Raw genomic sequence first — 23,775 nt, 5'->3', positions numbered from 1 at the left:
ATAGAACTATCTCTGTAGGTCCGGGCTGGCCTTGAATTCACAAGTATCCTCCAAATCAGCCTTCCAAGTGCTGGGGTTAACAGCACCACCACACCTAGCATTAAAATAAATAAATTAAGGGCTGGAGAGATGGCTTCGCGGTTAGGCGCTTGCCTGTGAAGCCTGAAGACCCTGGTTCGAGGCTCGATTCCCCAGGACCCAAGTAAGCCAGATGCACAAGGTGACGCATGCCTCTGGTGCTCCTTTGCTATGGTTGGAGGCCCTAGAACGCCCAATTCTCTATCTATCTGCCTTTCGTCTGTCTGTCACTTTCAAATAAAAATAAACAAAAATAAATAAAATTAAGTAGCAGGCATGGTAGTGCACGCCTTTAATCCCAGCACTCCGGAGGTAGAGGCAGGAAGATTGCTGTTGAGTTCGAGGCCACCCTGAGAGTACTTAGTGAATTTCAGGTCAGCCTGAGCTATAGACCCTGTCTGGAAAAACAAAAACAAGCAACAACAAAAAATTAAGTGACTGCTCCCCCCAGTTCAACTTCATTTTTATCTTGGGGGAAGTTTGTTTTGTTTTGCTTTGCTTTGCTTTGTTTTGTTTTGTTGAAGCAGGGTCTCACTCTACCCAGGCTAACCTGGAACTCACTCTAGCCCAGGCTGCACTCAAACTTACAGTACTTCTCCTACTTCAGCCTCCAGAGTCTAGGACTAAAAAGTGTGCCACCATGCCCAGCTTGTTGGGGAAAGCTTGAACACAGCTTACTTACCTTGGTCTCAGCAATTCTTTTTCCAAAGACAGCTATGTATCTCATAAAGTTCTCAGGCATGCACTTTGTCTCCCTCTCTTCTTCCGTTCTACCACTCCCCTTTTATTTTTATTTTTTTAAATATCTATTTATTTGAGAGAGTAAATGTGGGCACACCAAGGCCTCCCGCCGTAGCAAACAAATTCTGGGTACATACACCACTTTGTGTGTCTCGCTTTATATAAATACTGGTGAATCAAACCTGGGCAGTCAGGCTTTGCAAGTGAGCATCTTTAACCACTGAGCCATCTCTACAGCCCCTTCTTTTATTTTTTTAATACAATAGGGTTTAGAGCCTACAGCTTTGCACAAGTGAGCAAATCTGTATCACTGTACACTGTATCACTCAGAAGTAAGTCCACAATATTGGAAGGATATTTCTACTTGGTAGTTTCTGAAAGAATCCTTCAGAAACTTTGAAATGTAAAAAGATGATGAAACCCCAAAACCAGTGAATTCCTATTATATTGATAAAATAAATGATTACTTAATCTTTGGATGTAAACAGAATTTCTTAATACACTTGAGAAGTTGTATCAGGGCTGGGAGACGGTTCAGCAGTTAAGGTACTTGCTTGCAAAGCATGCCAGCTCAGGTTCAATATCCCAGTGCCCATATAAAGCCAGATGCACAAAGTGGCGTATGCATTTGGAGCTCATTTGCAACATCAAGGGGCCCTGGTGTGCCCATGTTCTTACTTTCTCATAAAACTTAAAAGCTAATATAGAGATAAGTAAACCATGAAAAGTCAATATACAAGTTACAGAACGGGAGAAAATCTTCACCATACATATGGCCCACAGAAGTTTTTTAGAATTTACAAAGAACTCAAAAAAAACTAAGCAATAAAAATGCAACCCAGTAAAATAATAGGAAAGGGAACTGAACAGAGAGTTCTTAAAGCAAGAAATTCAAATGACCAATAAACACCTAAAGAGTTGTTCAACATCTTTAGCAATAAGGAAAATGCCAATTAAAATAGGTTTCAGATTCCATCTCACACCAATCAGAATGGCCAACATCCAAATTCAAATGACCAAAAAAAAAAAAAAAAAAAAAGGCTGGTGGGGATAGGATGGGAGAGGAACCCTCATCCACAGCTGGTGGCAACAGACTGTGGTACAAGCACTATGGAAATCACTATGGAGACTCCTCCAAAAGGTGAAAATAGACCTGCCATTTGATCCACCTATACCACTCCTGGGCATACACCCTAAAGACTCTACTTTTTACCACAGAGACACTTGCTCATCCATGTTTGCCACTGCTCTATTTACAATATCTAGGATCTGGCATCAGCCCAGATGCCAATCAATAGATGAAAGATTAATGAAGACAGATTAATGAAGATGTAGTACATACACATGATGGAATTCTACTCAGCAGTAAGGAAAAAAAATGACATAATGAAATTTGCAGGAAAATGGATGGACTGCAAAAAAAATATACTAAGTCAACTCACACAAGCATAGAAAAGACAAACACTGCATGTACTCCCTCAGGTGCATTATCAACTTGGAACAACTTGAGTTGTATGTAAGTAGCATTAAACATCAGGTGTATTGACAGAGAGCTAGAATGAAGCTAGGAGAAACTGGAAATATGGAGGGAGAAGAGGAGTTGATACTAGACAGGTAACACTAGAGACAAAACACGGGAGTGAAAGGACCTAGGGAGAAGGTGGGTGAGAATGGAGGAAGGAGATTTACACAAACCTAATACCAACATGACTCAGCACCTATCTATCCTCCTGGATATCAAAATAAAAGATGTAACCCTTAATAAGAGAGAGGAGGGATTACTAAGGCAGAAAGGCCCAGGAGAGGGTGGAAAAATTTTTAATCTTAAAACCATGGGCTATGGTTTGTAATTCCTAGTGCTAGAACTGGGTTAATACCCCACTGTTAGCTGTTGGTTGGGGAGAGCAATGAGGTCTCCAAAAGAATGCAGGCTATTACCAAAGTACTTACTTAGCCCCCAGAGCTAAAGAGTAAGACCCTATTGCTGAAGAGGCCACAGGCTCTAGACAGAGAACGCTGAGATCATACTGGAACTTTGTTCCTGCTGGCTACCCCTCACAGTGTTGGAAAGTGCTATAGGGGCTGCTGGGGGATAACAGCCACCAAGAGCATGAACAAGCAGGGAATCTGCAAGCTATGAAATTAACCAGCCAGACAAGATGTACACACCTGGGCAATAGGGGCACACAGCCTATGCAGGTAATTAACAGTTCTCTGATTGGATAAGAGGCCCACAATGGAGACCCAGAGACATTCTGAATATTACAAGACTATACAACCATGGAACGCTGTGGGCTTGAAATGGAAGTTTCTCTGACTACTTAGTCCAGCTGGAGAGGTGTTATTGAAAAATCCAGAGACTATTGTCACTGGTTATGAATGCCAGGCTTGAACTGCAGATATTTGATGTTTACTTAATGGTTGATTTGGCATTGATCCAGATTCTCCTTGTTATGCCTTATAGAAACGAAAATGTTTACTCTATGCAATTATATGTTGGAAGCATGTACCTTGTTTCAATTTAACAGGTATTATAGTTAAGTCCTATTAAATTATCTCACATGAGACGTGGGACTTTGGAATAGTCTTAAAGTTGGTAAAGACTAGGGGGACCTTTCAAGTTGGACTAAATATAATTTGCAGTGTTAGATGGTCATGAGTCTACTGGTGGCCAGGAGTGGAATACGGTAGTTTGAATGTATGTCCTCCACAGACTCAGGTTATTTTTTAATATTTTTATTTATTTACTTGCAATCATAGAGATAGAAGAGAGACATAGAGAATGGGTGCATCAGGAACTCCAGCCACTACAAAAAAAAAAAAATTCCAGTTGCATGCACTACTTTGTGCATTATGTGAGTACTGGGGAATCAAACTTGGGTAATTATGTTTTGCAGGCCAAGTGCCTTAATCATTGAGCCACATAACTAGCCCCTACTGAGATGTTTTATTAAAGCTTAACCTGGATCTCCAGCTACTTAGCTGGAGGAGTTGTCATTGGGAGCAGATCCTAGAGTCCAGCCCTAAGATGTGTTTGAGGGAGGAATTGATTGCAGCCCAAAGGCATAAGAGGACAGTCCGAGCTCAGGTGGTGGTCCCTGCTGCTTGCTGCTGGTTCTGTTCATGCTTCTAGCTCATTGGTGTTGCTTGATGATAGTTTCTCTCTCTGCTTGGATTTATGAAAGGGAGTTAGCTTATTTCACCATAGATAAAACTTCCCCTTGAGCCTATAAACTAAAATAATCCCTTTCTCCCCTAAACTGTGCCTGGTTTGGATGTTCAGCCAAGCAACATGTCTACAATAGATGCATGTGTCAACTTATACACCTGGTTTATGTGGGCACTAGGAAATACAATCTGGATAGTCAGGCTTTGTCAGGAAGCACTTTTAACCACTGAGCCATCTCCCCAGCACCCTATTTTTGGTATTTTGAGACAAGGCCTCACTATATAGTATTGTCTGACCTAGAACTAACTCCCTGTGCAGACTAGATTGGACTTAAACTTCTGACAATTCTCCTGCTTCTGCTTCCTGAGATCTGGGATTGTAAACATGTGTTTTGTTTTGTATTATTTTTGTGAAAAACTTTCTCTGTAAAATGAGGACATAAGTCAGGCATGATGGCACATACTTATAATGCCAGCCCTTAGGAGGTGAAAGCAGAAGGATCATTGAATTCAAGGCTACCCTGCACTACAGAAAACTTGTCTCAAGAAAAAGAAACCATCTAGGATACAGATGTAAACATTAGGATAGGAATACATAGGGCCATGATCATAAATATTGTCTTTTACTATGACATCTTTCTCCACTGGAGGGTCAGAGCACTAAAGTAATATGGAGGAAACTATCAACTCCAATGACAGAAGTGACTTCTCTGGAATACTTTCTGAAGGAACTGCCTCAGGCTATTTACCTTCTTAAAAAGTAGGTGGAGTAGACTATAAAATAATGATTAAAACAATACCAAATATATAAACTAACAATACAATTCTTTATTGCTATAAAGCACTATGTACTTACCTAACTACATATGCTATACTTTTATAGACTTGAAAGCATAGGTTTATTTACACAATACCAAAGCACAATTATTTCACTATAACATTACACAGGCTATGATGCTACCAAACAGTAAGATGTTTTAAGATCCATTATGCTCTTATGGCATCACCATCATATATGCAGAGTGTTACAGACCAAAATGTTAACATTTCTGTAGTAATGGATGAAATCCATGTTTCCTTCATACCAGGCAACTATGCCACTGAGCTACATACTTCTAGCTCTATGACTGTACTCTTTTTTTATAAAATTTATTTTATTTATTTAGTTATTTGAGAGAGAGAGAGATAGAATGGGCCTCCAGCTACTGCAAATGAACTCCAGGTGCATGCACCACTATGTGCATCTGGCTTACATGGATACTGGGGAATCGAACCTGGGTCTTTAGCCTTTATAGGCAAGTATCTTACCAATAAGCCATCTCTCCAGTCCTATGACTGTACTCTTAATTAGCAGGCAAACCATCCAGAAGATAAGGTAGAAAGGGTCCCCGAGTGCCTGTGGATGTGATCCTGATGAGCATCTCCTTCATTCTGCCTGATGTTTCTCATGCAAGTGAATGCTGGCGAACTCTGAAATGGAGCTACAGTGTGTGAATTGTAGAAGGCAGACTATGTGTATGTGGGTGTACTTCAGTTGGTAGAGCATTTGCCTAGCATGAATGATGGCCTGGGTTCAATCCCCACAGCAGTATAAACAGATGTGCTTTTGTAATCCTGGCACTTGGAGGCAGAGGTAAGAGGATCAGAAGTCCAAGGCTACCCTTGGTTATACAGGGAGTTTTAGACCAGTTTAGGCTACATGACATTGAGTTTCAAAAGAAAAAAAGATGCAACCACAATGTTACCACTTACTACCCATATTAGCACATTTCCAGAAAACCATTTCCCCCTATAAATGCTATGACAGGGCTCTTCATTAAAGGCAAAATCCATTATACAAAAATGAACAGAAGGAATGAAAAATAACAAGGGAATAAAGATTTAAAAACTGAAATGACAGCATATGATGAGACAAACTTGACATACAGTTATGTCAACTATTTATCATGAAACACAGAATAAGGGCTCCTCGACCTCTCCAAAATAAACTTCTTTCTATCACAATGATGACTAAGCCATGGATTTGGATACACATAATCCTACTCAGAAGGTGGAAGCAAAAGAATTGTGGATGCAAAGCCAACTTAGGCTACATGGGAGTTCGTATCTGAAACACTTTTTTTTAAAACAAGATTGTAATAACAGATTGAATGAAAACTTTACCTATTTAGCATATATACTACTTCTTTCTTAATTTTTTTAAGTTTTATTTATTTATTTGAAAGACAAAGAGGCAGAGAGAGAAAGAGAATGGGTGCACCAGGGCCTGCAGCCACTGCAGATGAACTCCAGATGCATGCATCACCTTATGCATCTGGCTTATGTGGGTCCTGGGGAATCAAACCTGGGTCCTATAGCTTTGCAGGCAAGTGCCTTAACTGCTAAGCCATCTCTCCAACCCATATACTAGTTCTTAATAAGGGCCTAGAATCACTGCACCTCAATATTAATGGGAAAATAGAAATCCACTGTCTGGAAACAGACTTTTTTTTATTTGTATTTTTTAAAAAGCTACCGCTTCTCTTTTTTAATTTTTTTTTAAATCTTTTATTTATTTATTTATTTATTTATTTGAGAGCAATAGAGAGAAAAAGGAGGCAGAGAGAGAGAGAATGGGCGCACCAGGGCCTCCAGCCACTGCAAACGAACTCCAGACGCGTGCGCCCCCTTGTGCATCTGGCTAACATGGGTCCTGGGGAACTGAGCCTCAAATGGGGGTCCTTAGGCTTCACAGGCAAGCACTTAACTGCTAAGCCATCTCTCCAGCCCTGGAAACAGACTCTTAAAGAAGCACCTGACAAAAGCAATGTTCATAAGTGTTATAATTTCTTTAATTATATGAATTTGCATGAAGCTTACCAATATTATCTACATTTATAAAATCTATCTCTTGTGCTTTTGTTCACATGAGCTTTTAATTTCACATGAGGGGGAAATTCAAAGAAATACAATTTTTTTGTCATTTTCACTTTTATAAGGTGTGTCATTTCATATATTTAAAAGAACATGGGGCTGGAGAGATGGCTTAGTGGTTAAGTCACTTGCCTGAAAAGCCAAAGGACCCAGGTTCGTTTCCCCAGTACCCACATAAAAACAGAAGCACAAAGTGGTGCATGTATCTGGAATTTGTTTGCAGTGACTAGAGGTCCTGACGTCCCTTCTCTCTCTCCTCTCTCTCTTCGTCCCTCCTTCCCTCTCTCCCTCCCTCCCTCCCTCTCCCTCTTTGTCTGTATCTGCAAATAAGTAATTTTTAAAAAGAATATGAACATTGGACATTTTCACAAGATACTTATACCCCTCAAATTTCTATCCACTCAGACTGCTGGTGGGTTCCAGATAAACCAAACAACTGAAGGCTTCTCCACATTCTTTACATATAGTTTTCTTCTATATTAAGTGATCTCAAGACATTGTATGACCATTGAAAGCTTTCCCACCATTTACAGGCACAGGGTTCCACTCTAGTATGAATGCTTTTTGGTGTTCATAACCAGATCACTGAACATTTTTCCACAATTTATGTGCATGATGTTTCTCTCAGGAAGAGTTCTTATCTTCAAAGGGCAATGGGACAACTGAAAATTTTACTATATGGTTTCTATTCAAAGGATTATTGTACATCATGAGTTCTTCCATGTAGTCAAAAGGAACAGAAACATTTGAATGCTTTACCAACTGCTGCCATTCATAGAGTTTCTCTCCAGTGTGAGTTCTTTCACAGATCTGAAAGGAACAGGAGCAACTGAAAGTTTTATGACATTGCTGACATTCATGGGGCTTCTCTCCACTATGAGTCCTTTCATGCACTTGATAGGAACTGGAACAACTGAAGGCTTTACCACATTGTTTACATTTGTACTGTTTTTCACCATAGTGTGTCCTTTCATGTTTTCGAATAGAACTGGAACAACTGAAGGCCTTACCACATTGCTTACATTCATATGGTTTCTCTCCAGTGTGAGTTCTTTCATGCATTCGAAGGGAACTAGAGTAACTGAAAGATTTATCACACTGTTTGCACTCATAGGGCTTCTCTCCAGTATGAATCCTTTCATGTATTCGCACAGAACTGGACCGAGTGAAGACTTTACCACACTGTTTACATTCATGGGGTTTCTCACCAGTATGGATCCTTTTGTGCATTTGAAAGGAACTGCAACAACTGAAGGCCTTACCACACTGTTTACATACATAGGGCTTCTCTCCAGTGTGTGTTCTCTCATGAATTTGAAATGAACTGGGGCAATCAAAAGCTTTTCCACATTCCTTACATTTATAAGGCCCATTTCCAGTGTGCATCATCATGTGTCTTCGAAAGCTTGGACGAAAAATGAAAGCTTTCCCACATTCATTACAATGATAAGGTTTCTGTCCTGCATGAATTCTTTCATGTGTGTGAAAGGAACTTAAAAAACTGAAGGCTTTGCCACATTTTCTACATTTGTATGGTTTTTCTCCAGTGTGAATCCTTTCATGATTTTGTAAAGATGTGAGACGACTGAAGGATTTTCCACACTGCTTACATTGATACGGTTTTTCTCCAGTATGCGTCCATTCATGTCTTCGTAAGGATGCAGGACTACTGAGGGCTTTCCCACATTGCTTACACTGATACGGTTTTTCTCCAGTGTGAGTCCTTTCATGTATTTGAAAAGTCTGGTAATATGTGAAAGCTCTGCCACACTGTTTACATTCATAGGGCTTCTCTCCAGAGTGTGTTCTTTCATGTATCTGAAAGGAACTGGGCAGATTAAAAGCTTTCCCACATTTCTTAGACTCATAGGGCTTCTCTCCAGTGTGAGTCCTTTCATGTACTCGAAATGAACTTTGCAGGTTGAATGTTTTCCCACATTCCTTACATTCATGTGACTTTTCTCCATATTTGTGACACCGATATGGTTTGCAATCAGTATGACATTTCATGTGCCTTTTAAGAGATGAGTGACACATGTACACTTTTCCACACACACTGCACTCATGGGGTTTTGCTCCAGGAAGAGTTTTCTTGTTCTGTTCAAGAGCTGACACCTGGCTAAAGGTTTCCCCACACTGACTTTCTTTCCTTTCACAGGATCTCTCTCTATTTAAAAGAGAGAGAGAGAGAGACAGAGAGAGAGAGAGAGAGAGAGAGAGAGAGAGAGAGAGAGAGATCATTAGTGTATTATATACTAGCAATTGTAAAACTGATTATTAAAGATGCCATAATCATCAATAGGTAGAATTACAATTACTCTTACTTTTTTCTAGGATTATGCATATAATGAATGTTCTGGAAGACTTCAATCACAGCTATTATCAAAATAGTAAGGATATTCACAATGAATAGATTTTTTTGTTTCATTTTGCTTTTTGAGGTAAGGTTTCACTCTAGTCCAGGCTGACCTGGAATTCACTATGTAGTCTCCGGGTGGCCTCGAACTCATGGTGATCCTCCTACCTCTGCCTCCCAAGTGCTGGGATTAAAGGCACGCACCACCACACCCGGCTCACAATGCAGATTTTTAAAAATCTATTTATTTATTTATTTATTTATTTATTTATTTATTTGCATGTGTGTATGCCAGGGTCTCTTGGTCCTGCAAACAAATACCAGATGCTTGTGCAACGTTTTGCATCTGACTTTATGTGGATGCTGAGGATTGTGAACTAAGAAATCCAGATTTGTAAGCAAGCAACTTTAACCACTGATTCATTTCCTCAGCTCATGTATAGTTTCTTAATACCATAGTTACTTAATACACAGAACACTTAGAGGGGAGTGAATCATCAAATATTAAATAACAATGTCACTTTTTAAAAAATTATTTATTTATTTTCAGGCAGAGAGATAGATACAGAGAGAAGAAAAACAAACAAAAAGGAAAGAAACTCAATGGGCATGGCTGGGCCTCCGGCTGCTACAATGAACTCCAGATGCATGTGCCACTTTGTGTATCTAGCTTTATGTGAGCACTAGGGAATCAAACCCAGGTCGTTAGGCTTTGCAGGCAAGTGCCTTAACTGCTAGGCCTTTGCTCCAGCCCAACAATGTCACTTTTAAAATCTGTTTGGTGAAAACCACAGACAAATTGTTTTTTCTTTTTCTTTTAATCTCATGACATACTAAGATTCTCTTATGGGACTAGTTTCTCTTTTGAGTACAACTCACCTTAGATTTATTCCCTGGGCTTTATGGTATTCTTCAATGTTTACATCTTCCCAATTTTCCCCTAAAATGAAGACCAAGAAAAATCATTACAAATTACACAAGTTACTGATTCTTGAGTCCATGTTGAGCTGATCATGTGCTGTGCTTACTTAGCTAAATATTCCTTTTCCACATGCTAAAACTTAGAGAGTCATTAATATGCAAGAAATTTTGTTTTGCAATTAAACTGCAAAAATAGAGCCAGGCATGGTGATGTGTGCCTTTAATCCCAGCACTGGAGAGGCAGAGCTAAGGAGGATCACCATGAGTTCAAGGCCACCCTGAGACTACATAGTGAAATCCAGGTCAGCCTGAGCTAGAGTAAGACCTTACCTCAAAAACAAAAAACAAAAATAAATAAATAAATAAATAATAAACTGCAAAAATAATTTTATTCTTACCTATAGAAGCCAAGTTAGTAAATGTTTCCTGCATCACATCTCTGTATAGTTTCTTCTGGGAAGCATCCAGTAGAGACCACTCCTCTTGGCTAAAGTTCACAACCACATCCTCAAAGACCAGTGAGTCCTGAAATATCCCAGATATAGATGTAAAGAGTAGATAAGCAATACACAGATCATAAAGAAGTTTACATGATTTTGTGATCATAATATGGTCATCAGAATGCCAAATCTGTCCATATTCACTGCTCACAAATTTACCAACTCCATGAATACATGGACATTATTACAAATGATAATTCCCGGTCTTACTAGTCTCCAATGACACTGCCTAAGCAAATTAAAAATATTTTTTCATTTTAAAAACAGCAATTCCCTGGGAGAAAAATTGTAACTTCTGTATCAAAAAGTGTGTGTGAGCCGGGCGTGGTGGCGCATGCCTTTAATCCCAGCACTCGGGAGGCAGAGGTAGGAGAACTGCCATGAGTTCAAGGCCAGCCTGAGACTACATAGTGAGTTCCAGGTCAGCCTGGGCCAGAGTGAGACCCTACCTCAAAAAGCCATAAACAAAAAACAAAACAAAAAAAAACTTAAAATAAATAAAAATATTTTTTTAAAAAGTGTGTGTGTGTGTGTGTGTGACTTTTGCATCTGGCTTTACTGGAGTTGGAGAACTGGACCTGGTTGATAGAGCTTTTTCAGAAAGTGCCTTTAACCACTGAGTCATGTTCCAAGACCCTCTCCTGCATTATTATGTACAAGATCACAGATCATTCCATGAAATTCAGAGTCAAAGATGTGTAAGATTTAATAAATGCACACATGTGTATGTACATATACACATATATACTGTAACATTTTTCTTCTTTTAACACACATAAAAACTGGAAGTCTGGAAGTTTAACTGTAACAACATGCAATTGGGACTAGGTCAACAGGAGAAGTCAAATACAACTGGTGGAATGGTAATACTCTATTACCAAAGTATTCATTTTAACTTGCCTATATCATATTATCAGATTTAATCATTTTTCTCCCTGTCAATTTGAAGCAGCTATGAGGTTTCCTATAAGGTGGAACACAGGCACAAGTACCATCAGAGAGCCCTATGTTATGAGCCTTGCAGCTGTTTCCCAACTATTTTTAGCACACAGAAGCTATGATACCAGAGCAGATGTTCCTCTAAGACCCTTAACAATGGACCTAAAGCATTACTGACTTTCAACAATACCAAAGATACAACAAAACTTATAGACAATGACACCTAATAAACTTACATGTAAAAATCCTCAATGAAATTCTTGCAAATTGAATTCAGGAATACATCATAATTATCCTTCACCTCAATTAAGTGGGTTTCATTAGAAGAATACAGTGGATGGATGGCTAAATATATGGAAATCAGTAAATGTAATATCAATGTGTAGACTAAAGTCCAGAAATAACTTGATCATCTCACATTTCACAAAATAAAACAACCCTTCATTATAAAAACACTAGAGAACTAAGGATGAAGGGATCATATAACAGCATAATAAAGGCTATATAAAACAAATCAAAGCCAATATCATGTTAACTGGGGAAAAACAACACATCCCCACTGAGTTCTAGAAAAAGACAGGGGTGTCCACTCTTTCATTAGCTACTTAGGATAACAAATGAAGTCTTAGGTAAAGCAATATGAAAATAGAAAGAAAGAAACAGGATACAAATGAGAAGGAAGAAGTGACACCAGCCTTATATGTACTTGATAAGACTATTTAAGAGACCCTAGCCGGGCATGGTGGCACACGCCTTTAATCCCAGCACTTGAGAGGCAGAGGTAGGAGGATTGCTATGAGTTCAAGGCCACATGAGACTACATAGAGAATTCCAGGTCAGCCTGGGTTAGAGTGATATCCTACCTCAAAAAAATAGGAAAAAAAAAAAAAAGAGAGAGAGAGAGAGACCCTAGCCAGGCATGGTGCCACATGCCTTTAATCCCAGTACTCTGGAGGCTAAGGTTGAAGGATCACTATGAGTTGAGGCCAGCCTGACACTACATAGTGAACTACAGGTCAGCCTGGGCTAGAGCAAGACCCTACCTCAAAAAAAAAAAAAGCTGGGTGTAGTGGCACACGCCCTTAATCCCAGTACTTGGGAGGCAGAGGTAGGAGAATCGCTGAGAGTTTGAGGCTATCCTGAGACTACACAGTGAATTCCAGGTCAGCCTGGGCTAGAGCGAGTCCCTACCTTGAAAAACCAAAAATAAAAAAAATAAAGTAGGGCTGGAGAGATGGCTTAGCGGTTAAGCGCTTGCCTGTGAAGCCTAAGGACCCCGGTTCGAGGCTCGGTTCCCCAGGTCCCACGTTAGCCAGATGCACAAGGGGGCGCATGCGTCTGGAGTTCGTTTGCAGTGGCTGGAGGCCCTGGTGCGCCCATTCTCTCTCTCTCCCTCTATCTGTCTTTCTCTCTGTGTCTGTCGCTCTCAAATAAATAAATAAAAATTTAAAAAAAAATTTAAAAAAATAAAATAAAGTAAAGTAAAAGAGAGAGACCCTAATTCTGGGTGTGGTGACACACACTTTTTATTGGGGGGGGTGTTGAGGTAGGGTCTCACTCTGGCCCAGGCTGACCTGAAATTAACTATGTAGTCTCAGGGTGGCCTTGAACTCATGGCAATCCTCCTACCTCTGCCTCCCAAGTGCTGGGATTAAAGGCGTGCACCACCACGCCCAGCATGATACACACTTTTAATCCCAACATTCACGAAGCAGAGGTGGGAGGATTTCTGTGAGTTTGAGGCCAGCCTGGGATAGAAAGTGAGTTTCAGGTCAGCCTAGGCTAGAGTGACACCCTACAAAACAAACAAAAAGTCTAAATTCTCATCTGTGATTCCAGACTTCTCTTATTGGTGAGCCCTGTAAAATCAAAACCCAAGTTACACACTTCTAACACACAATGGTAAAGAGTAAGCATTTCCATTGCAAAAAGGTGTAACAGGGAAAGACTGAACCAGTGCAAAATCAAGAACCAGCAGCTAAACAAAAACTCCTGCAGTTCCAAGTTCAACATCCATAACCAGGGAGTTCCAAGTCTGCCGCTTCAGCTGCGGTGTTGCCAACCTCAAGACAGCTGCTCTCCATGGCAGCCATTCCACAATCCCGGTATATCTACATGTCATAGGGTCTACACTGCAAACCAGTTTGAAAGACCAGAGTCTGAAGAGAAACATTCACAATGGAGGCATAGTTCATAAAAGTAGCATGGACTCTTTTGGGACTAGAAGCCATTCCAGTCACATTCTGGCAAATAAACTCACTATTCTGCCTATGTCCTGAGAACTTGAGGCTGGATTAAAAAGTAATGGAATAATTTTTTTGGCGGAGGAAATTTGGGACAGAATAGCATTCAGGCTGTGCCTTCATTACTGCTTACTTCTCACATCCAGGTCTACAGTGACAGTAAGCAGTCATAGGAAAACTGTGTGGTTTGGTGAGGAAAGTGAAGATGAATTTAAAGATACAGACAAGGGGTTGAAGAGATGGCTTAAAGGTTAAGTAAGCACTTGCCTGTGAAGCCTAAGGACCCTGGTTTGAGGCTCAGTTTCCCAGAACCCATATTAGGAAGATACACAAGGGGGGCGCATGTGTCTGGAGTTCTTTTGCAGCGGTTGGAGGCCCTAGTGCGCCCCCACACACTCTCTCTCTATCTCCTCTTTCTCTCTGTCTGTTGATCTCAAATAAATAAATAAAAATGAACAAACAAAAATTTTAAAAAAGATACAGACAAGGCAACTGTAACTGATAAATGCATTAGCTCTCTTAAAAAAAAAATAAGAGACTGGAGAGATGGCTTAGGGGTTAAGAGCTTGCCTGTGAAGCCTAAGGACCCCGGTTCGAGGCTTGATTCCCCAGGACCTACGTTAGCCAGATGCACAGGGGGCGTACTGGAGTTCATTTGCAGTGGCTAGAGGCCCTGACATGCCTATTCTCTCTCTCTCTCTCTCATTCTTTCTCTGTTTATCACTCTCAACTAAATAAATAAAAATGAACAAAAATTTTAAAAAATCAGGTAGACTGATGGAATGACTCCATCCATCTAAGGCTCTAACCTGTTATGGTAGTTTGAATGAGTGTCCCCCCAACCAAAAAGAAAGATTCAGATGTTTTATTAAAGCTTCTTGGATTTCCAGCAACTGGGCTGGAGGAGGTGTCACTATGGGTGGATCCTAGGGTCCAGCCCTAAGTTATGGGGGCACACCTGGAATTCCAATCTAAAGGTATGCAAAGTACCTGAGTTCTGCCTGGGTTCCTGGAGTGCACTTGCTTTTGTTATTGGTAGTGGGTTTTTCTCTGTGCATTGACCTGTGAAAGGAAACCAGCTTCTTCTGCCATTATGGAACTTCCCTTGGGTCTATAAATTTCAAATAAAGTCCCTTCCTCCCATAACTTGTGCCTAGTCTGGAAGCTCATCCCAACAACTTCAAGTTGACTGCAATGTCTATGAAAATGGAAATGAATGTAAAAGAGAAAGCCTACACTTAAAATGCCATGAAGAGTTACAGATTCAGCATCAAAGGCTCAGAGGCTGCTATAAGTATAGTCCAAAGGGGCCAGGCTACATTTTAAGGAGAAAGTAGAACTTGGCAGCATCATCCATATGGTATTGGTTTTGCAGACATGAAAGCTAGAACTCTAAGGAGGTCACAGAGACTTGTATCAAGGTTCCATAGAACCACTGATGCCAGGTAATATATTAGAGAGTCAGTTCCTGCAATGAGGTACTAAGAGACCATTTTGTGAAGGTGAGGCCTAAGTTACAATGGAGACCCTAGGATTTTAGAGATACCAAGACCATGGGATGTATGTTGAGGAGAGTCACAGGTGTTGGGAATAACAACAGAGAAATTGAGAAACTGAAGAATAACAACAGAGAAAGAGATAAATAAGAAGGCTTGCAACTGGGCATGAGCCAGTCAAAGTATTAGATAAGAGGAAGGACAGGGATCTGGGGAAAAAGAAACAGGTCTTTTCAGGGTCCAGATCCCTTGATTATTAATTACCCCACCCCCTTGAGAAGAATGTACAAGATACCAGTGCCCCTTCCCTCAGTAAACTTACTGACTTTGTGGGTAGTTACACCTTTATAAATATTTGGGGGGGATTATGTGTGTTTAGGGGTGTGCCCCAAATACACATACAGAAAGCCAAAGGAGAGCATCAAATGTTTTCCTCCATCACCTAACAGGATCTCTAACTTAATCTGAAGGTAGGCATTTTTGGCTAAACTACATGACCAGTGAGCCCCAGAGTTACTCTTGTCTCTACCCTCTCAGTCTGGAGTTACAGGCATGCATGACCATGCCCAGCTTTTTGTGTGGGTGCTAGGGACAGAACTCGGGCTTAATGTTCTACCCACTGAGTCATCTCAGCACCCCCTCCATGTTCATTTTAGTTAGTTAGTTAGTTTGTTTACTTACAAGAGAGAAAGAGACAGATATAGAGAGAATAGATGTGCCAAGGCCTTTAGCCACAGCAAAGGAACTCCAGACAAATGATGTGCCACCTTGTGCATCTGGCTTACATGGATACTGGGGAATCAAACCTGTGTCCTTAGCCTTTGCAGGCAAGCACCTTAACTGCTAAGATATCTCGCCAGCCCCCCTCCATATTCTTGTATCAAATTGTAACACACTGAATCATGGGTAAGGATGACTTCTAAGAAAGCACAAGTGCATTCCAGGAAGAAGACACATCAGATTGCCCCAGAGGTGGCCAAGGGAAATTGAGATGGTACAAGTAGACCTTGCCATTGCCACACAGCCTGGTCCGCCCCTCACTTTGGACGGAGTATTTTCTGCCTCTGCTCTCATCTGCTAAAAGTAAATTTTGATTGTATGCTCAATCTACCTGTGCCTAGTGTGAATTCTACTCCTCCAGGAACACAAGAACTGACAGTGTAGCCATGGCTGGGAGCACAGGAAACACAGAAGGAAGAAGGAGGAAATATCTCTCCCCATCCATAACAGAGACATGAAGTGGATCCTATCTGTGCTGCTTGTAACAGAGCCAACAGAGCTGGAGGGGAGTGGCTACAAAAGCACACTGGAGCTCAGGTGATTCCATCAGAAACTCCAGATTCTGAGTATGGAGTTCTGGATTTGACGTCTTGCTTTGGTTCAGTATCTCCTTGCTATGTCCCAATCCTTTTTTTTGGAATGAGAACGTTTACTTTGAGCCATTGTATACTGTAAATGTCTAACTTGTGTTCTGATTTTAAGCTCACAGTTAAGAGATTGTGTTCTAACTCAAGACATTTTGGACTTTTCAACAGTGTTGGGACTAGTAAAGAAAATAGAAAATTTTAGAAATAAACAAAATTAATTTTTCAGACTGGAGAGATGGCTCAGTGTTTAAAAGTATTTGCTTTCAAAGCCTATTAACCCAAGTTCAGTTCTCTAGCACTCACAAGGCACATGTGCCTGTAATTTCAATGTGCCTACAACAGTGGGTGGTGGAGCAAGTAGAACCAAAAGTTTAAGGGTATGCAAAATGGGGTTCATCTGCAGCAGAAAGAGATATGGTCACAAAGAAGCTGGAAGGAGAACACAGACACCTTGAAGTTGTCCTCTGATCAACAAGCATATGCCATAGCAATTACATACATACACACACACACAGAGAGAGAGAGAGAGAGAGAGAGAGAGAGAGAATTTTTAATGTATTCTGCATTATAAAATAAAATGAACAGGCTGGGAAGATAGCTCAGTGGTTTAAGGTGTTTGCTTGCAAAGCATTCCAGCCCCAGTTCAATTCCACAGCACCCACAAAGAGACAGACACACAAAGTGGCACATGGATATGAACTTTATTTGCAGAGGCAAAGAGGCCCTGGATCATCCTTCCTTTCCCTTTCTTTCTGTCTGCTCACAAATAAATAAATGAGACATATTTAAATGACAATTTAGGGGCTGGAGGTAGAATGTTATGATTAAAAGGGATATGTATGAATGTTAACTTGGAAATTAGTGCAGTTGTGAAAGTTAATCTTTACTGTCAATGTGATGGGACTAAGAAATCTTCATGGAAACATGGCTATGGGTATGTCTATGAATGCTTCCAGAAAGGGTTAATAGAGAAGGGAAGACCCATGCTGATTGTGGATAGCATCATCCCATCAACTAGTATCTCAATGAATGAAAAGGAAAAAGTGAGCAGAACACCAACATCTCTACTTCCCATGGACACAACTGACCAGTTGACTAATACTCCTGACATCCTCTCCTCCACAACATGATGGACTGAACCCTTAAATGTTGAGCCAAAACAAGCCCATCCTTCCTTAAGTTGATTTTGTCACAGCAACAAGAAAAGCAACAAATATAAACAAGAAAGGATACTGTGGTGGTGTGACTCAGGTGTCCTCCATAACTTAGGTGTTCTGAATGCTAGGTTCCCAGATGATGGAGATTTGGGAATTAACACTACTGGAGGCAGTGTATTCTTGGAGGTGGGCTTATGGGTGTTATGGCTACTTTCCCCATGCTAATGTTTGGCACACTCTCCTGCTGCTATGGTACACCTTATGTAGGCCAGGGGGTGATGTCCACCCTCTGCTCATGCCATCATTTTCCCTGCCATCATGGAGCTTCCCCTCGAGCCTGTAAGCCAAAATAAACATCCTTTTCCCACAAGCTGCTCTTGGTTGGGTAATTTCTACCAGCACTGTGAACCTGATTGCAACAGATACATTGTTCTGCAATGAAAAAAATGAACTATATTCCACTGTCTCATACAGAATTATCAATATAATGTAGATAATGTAAACAAATTTGAAAGATTTAACTAAACACTTTAAGAAGTCCACAAACTTTTCTTATACATCAGGCTAGAGCTCACACCCAAAATCTCAGGCATACTAAGCACTGGGATGCTTAAAGCAAATTCTTGGGGAATTTTCTCATAGAAGAGTAAGCCAACAGAATGGTACTGATGCAAGACTTTAATCTCAGCACTGAGGATGAGGTGGGGGTATCTGCCAGGAACTCAAGGTCAGCCAAGAGATGGGAAAATATCCCAGAAGCTCAAGCTCAAGGCAAGGCCAGCAAAAAAGAACAGAACAAGAATCTAGAGTGAAGGGTGGGGAGATGGCTCAGGGATTAAAGGCACTTATTGAAAAGCCTGCCATCCTAAGTTCAATACACTAGAACTCATATGTAGTGGTCTGATTCCAGAGTCCCCCATAAACTTACATGTTCTGAATGCTAAGTCCCCAGGTGGTGGCAATATGGAAATTGGAGCTGCCTAGAGGCAGTGTGTTGTTGGGGGTGAGCTTATGAGTGTTATAGCCAGATTCCCCTTGCCAGTGTTTGGCACACTAACCTGCTGCTGTTGTCCACCTGATGTTGGCCAGGAGGTGATATCCACCCTCTCTTCCTGCCCCATTTTCCCCTGCCATCATGGAGCTTCCCCTCAAGTTTGGAAGCCAAACCAAACCCTTTCCTCCTATAAGCTGCTCTTGATCAGTTGATTTCTGCCAGCAACACCAAGTTAACTGCAATACCATGTAAGGTCAGATGTGCAAAGTAGCACATACATTTGAGGTTTGTTTTTAATTATAAGAGTCCATGGCTTGCTCTCACTCTTTCTCTGTTTATAAATAAATAAAATATTTTAAAGAAAAGAATTTGAGTGAGAAATGCTGCCTTAAATGAGGCAGACACAAGAACACCAACCTGGCATTAAGTTATTCCTGTCTTCTCATGGTCATGGTCATGAGTTCTTTTTTTTTTTTTTTTTTTTGAGATAGGGTCTCACTCTGGTCCAGGCTGGCATAGAATTCACTGTGTTGTCTCAGGGTAGCCTCAAACTCATGGCAATCCTCCTACCTCTGCCTCCTGAGTGCTGGGATTGATTAAAGGCATGCACCACCACACTTGGCTATGAGTTCTTTACAGTCTTTCATTTTACCTTCGTTTGATCTAATAAAATCTCTAAAGTTTACCCTCTAGTCTGTGGCTGTCAACTCTTCCAATTTATAACACAAGAACCTCAAGACCCTGTTGCAGTTACTTTCTCATTGCTGGAACACACACCTGGCCAGAGGAAGCTTATGGGAGGAAAGGGGTTATTTCAGGTTTACAGATTCAAGAAGTTTCATCTTAGTGGAAGGTCTCACTTCATATATGCATAACAGAGAGACAACAGCCACCACCAAGCATGAGCTGACTCTAAACACCCTATGGCTGGACTCAAAACCTGCCTCACAGTGACACACTTACTCCAGCAGGATTCCACCTGCTGAAGACTAAGTAGGAAGTCTAGTCAAAAATACCTGAGGTGGGCTGGAGAGACCATCCACAAAAGCCAGAACCACAAAGGTAAGGAAAGTGCAAGGTTGCACACACCCACTATGTGATGAAGGGTCTGGAGTTCAATTGCAGTGGCTAAGGCCTTGGCACGCCAATTCTGTCCTGTTTCCCTCACTCTCTCTAAAATAAAAGAAAAAAATTTAATATATGAGGTAGGCTGGGTGTGGTGGTGCACGCCTTTAATCCCAGCACTCTGGAAGCAGACGTAGGAGGACTGCCGTGAGTTTAAGGCCACCCTGAAACTACATAGTGAATTCCAGGTCAGCCTGGGCTACAGCATGACCCTACCTTGAAAAACCAAAGGAAGGAAGAAAGCAAGGAAGGCAAGCTTCAATTTGGGCTGGAGAGATGGTTTAGCAGTTAGGATGCTTATCTACAGAACCTAACAGTATTCCCTAGTTACCACATAAAAAGCTAGTTCTACAATCTGGCACATGCATCTATCTGGGGTTCATTTACAGAGGCATCTCTTTGGGTTCGACTAAAACCCACAATTCATCTGCATACCTCCATACAGTAATAAACTCACTGGATCTCCATAAAGGAATTTCAGCCCTGCTTCACATTCCTAAAGCTCAGCAGCTTCTGGAAATGCCTGCACTTCATGGCTCACATCCCTGCATTATTCAAGGTGCCAAAACCAGGACCAAGAGTAGCGAGATGGCTGATTAAGGTGCTTGAATGATTCCCACCTCTCTCTCATAAATGGATAATTTTTTAAAATTTTTATTAGCATTTTCCATGATTATACAAAAATATCCCATGGTAATTCCCTTCCTCCCTCCCCCACACTTTCCACTTTGAAATTCCATTCTCCATCCTATTACCTCCCCATCTCAATCATTGTACTTACATATATACAATATCAACCTATTAAGTACCCTCCTCCCTTCCTTTCTCTTCCCTTTATGTCTCCTTTTTAACTTACTAGCCTCTGCTACTAAGTATTTTCATTCTCACGCAGAAGGCCAATCATCTGTAGCTAGGATCCACATATGAGAGAGAACATGTGTCACTTGGCTTTCTGGGCCTGAGTCACCTCACTTAGTATAATCCTTTCCAGGTCCATCCATTTTTCTGCAAATTTCATAACTTCATTTTTCTTTACCACTGAGTAGAACTCCATTGTATAAATGTGCCACATCTTCATTATCCAGTCATCAGTTGAGGGACATCTAGGCTGGTTCCATTTCCCAGCTATTATAAATTGAGCAGCAATAAACATGGTTGAGCACGTACTTCTAAGGAAATGAGATGATTCCTTCAGATATAAGCTTAACAGTGCTATAGCTGGGTCATATGGTACATCAATCTTTAGCTGTTTTAGGAAACTCCACACTGATTTCCACAATGGCTGCAAGAGATTGCATTCCTATCAGCAGTGTAGAAGGGTTCCTTTTCCCACATCCCCGCCAACATTTATGATCATTTGATTTCATGATGGTGGCCAATCTGACAGGAGTGAGATGGAATCTCAATGTACTTTTTTTTTTGTTTTGTTTTGTTTTTGTTTTTGTTTTTCGAGGTAGGGTCTCACTCTGGTCCAGGCTGACCTGGAATTAACTCTGTAGTCTCAGGGTGGCCTTGAACTCACAGCGATCCTCCTACCTCTGCCTCCCAAGTGCTGGGATTAAAGGTGTGCGCCACCACGCCCGGCTCTTCAATGTACTTTTAATCTGCATTTCCCTGATGACTAGTGACGTAGAACATTTTTTAGATGCCTATATGCCATTCATATTTCTTCCTTTCAGAATGCTCTATTTAGCTCCTTAGCCCATTTTGTGATTGGCTTGTTTGATTCCTTATTATTTAACATTTTGAGTTCTTTGTATATCCTAGATATTAATCCTCTATCAGATATATAGCTGGCGAAGATTTTTTCCCATTCTGTAGGTTGCCTCTTTGCTTTTTTCACTGTGTCCTTTGCAGTGCAAAATCTTTGTAATTTCATGAGGTCCCAGTGATTAATCTGTGTTTCATTGCCAGAGCAATTGGGGTTGTATTCAGAAAGTCTTTGCCAAGACCAATATGTTGAAGGGTTTCGCCTACTTTTTTCTTATAGCAGTTTCAGTTTCAGGTCTGATGTTAAGGTCCTTAATCCAATTGGACTTAATTCTTGTGCATGGAGAGAGAGAAGAATCTATTTTCATCCTTCTACAGATATATATCCAGTTTTCCCAACACCATTTGCTGAAGAGGCTGTCTTTTCTCCAATGAGTATTTTGGGCATTTTTATTGAATATCAGGTGGCTATAGCTACTTGGGCTTACATCTGGGTCCTCTATTCTGTTCCACTGATCTACATGTCTGTTTTTTGCCAGTACCACACTGTTTTTGTTACTATGGCTCTGTAGTATAGGTTAAAATCAGGTATGGTGATACCACCAGCCTTATTTTTGTTGCTCAGTATTATTTTAGATATTCCAGGTTTTTTGTGATTCCAAATGAATTTTTGGATTGTTTTTTCTATTTCCATGAAGAATGCTTTTGGAATTTTGATAGGGATTGCGTTAAATGTGTAGATTGCTTTTGGTAAGATTGCCATTTTCACAATATTGATTCTTCCAATCCAGGAACAAGGGATATTTCTCCACTTTCTAGTGTCTTCTGCAATTTCTCGCTTGAATGTTTTAAAGTTCTCATTGAAGAGATTCTTTACTTCCTTGGTTAGGTTTATTCCAAGGTACTTTATTTTTTTGGATGCAATTGTGAATGGGAGTGATTCTCTGATTTCATCCTCTGTGTTTGTTGTTAGCATATATGAAGGCTACTGAATTCTCTGTATTTATTTTGTACCCTGCTACATGGCTGTGGTGGTTTGATTCAGGTGTCCACCATAAACTTAGGTGTTCTGAATGCTAGCTCCCCAGCTGATGGAGATTTGGGAATTAATGCCTCCTGGAGGGAGTGTATTGTTGGGGACAGGCTTATGGGTATTAAAGCCAGTTTCCCCTTGCCAGTGTTTGGCAAACCCTCCTGTTGCTGTGGTCCACCTTACGTTGGCCAGGGGATGATGTCCACCCTCTGCTCATGCCATCGTTTTCCCCTGCCATCGTGGAGCTTCCCCTCAAGCCTGTAGGCCAAAATAAATCTCTTTTTCCCAGAAGCTACTCTTGATTGGGTGATTTCTACCAGCAATGCGAACCGGACTGCAACAGCAATGTGGTACCGAGGAGTAGGATTGCTGCTAGACACCTGACTGTGTGGCTTTGGCCGTTTGGAGCTGATTTTCAAGAGGAATGTGGGAGGATTTGAAACCTTGGCCTAAGAGATGCTTTGCAGTGCTGTAAGTACAGCTTGATGGTCTATCCTGGTCAGAGCTGAAAGACCTGAAGGCAGTAAGATGTATGGACTGTGAGGTTTGGCTCATGAGGGTGAGAAAGAGCTGTGCTTGGACTGGGCTAGCAGTTTGTGTGAGAAGCTTGCTCTTATTCCCGTGTCCTGAGAAGTTGTGCAGGGTTGCTTTGCATAGAAATGAACTGGTGTGTGCAGAGGGATATGGCACAGAAAGAAAAACCTTTGGGTGAACTGTTGCCTGTTCAGCTGCAACTGAAAGATTACAACCTTTGAGACTGGGCAAGCTGATCTGTACTGGGGCAACAAAAAGAATGTAGACTCTTTTGAAGGGGCCTGAGTGCTCAAGGGGTCCTGTTCTTCAAAGTCTGCTTTAATCACCCCTGGACTAACAAATTGGCACCCTACCTGGTATCATGGAGTATAAGAAATGCTGGAAAGAGGGTCATTGAGTTTGCCACACGGTCTTGTGTTTTGGAAATGGCCATGGGCAGTGTGAAGCAGGTTTGCTGCTTGCCTGCATAGAGACCCCATGGGGCCATGAGGATGAACCGT

At 41.0% G+C, this 23,775-nt stretch overlaps 1 protein-coding gene across 1 annotated transcript in view; it reads right to left on the bottom strand.

Annotated features, from left to right (window-relative positions):
• Positions 1-7,210: 7,210 nt before the first annotated feature.
• Positions 7,211-23,775, bottom strand: part of LOC101610564 (zinc finger protein 709-like) — a 77,360-nt gene continuing 60,795 nt past the window's right edge. The window contains exons 2-4 of the mRNA XM_045143726.1: positions 10,576-10,702; positions 10,136-10,196; positions 7,211-9,067 (exon numbers count right to left, since the gene is read on the bottom strand). Of these exons, the coding sequence (XP_044999661.1) occupies positions 7,525-9,067; positions 10,136-10,196; positions 10,576-10,702 (1,731 nt within the window). The 3' untranslated portion in view covers positions 7,211-7,524. The remainder of the gene's footprint in view (positions 9,068-10,135; positions 10,197-10,575; positions 10,703-23,775) is intronic.

Source organism: Jaculus jaculus, chromosome 2 (genome assembly GCF_020740685.1).
Source record: "Jaculus jaculus isolate mJacJac1 chromosome 2, mJacJac1.mat.Y.cur, whole genome shotgun sequence".
NCBI classification, from domain to species: domain Eukaryota; kingdom Metazoa; phylum Chordata; class Mammalia; order Rodentia; family Dipodidae; genus Jaculus; species Jaculus jaculus.
The sequence above is the reverse complement of the archived record's forward strand: the minus strand, read 5'-3'. Positions and strand labels throughout refer to the sequence as shown.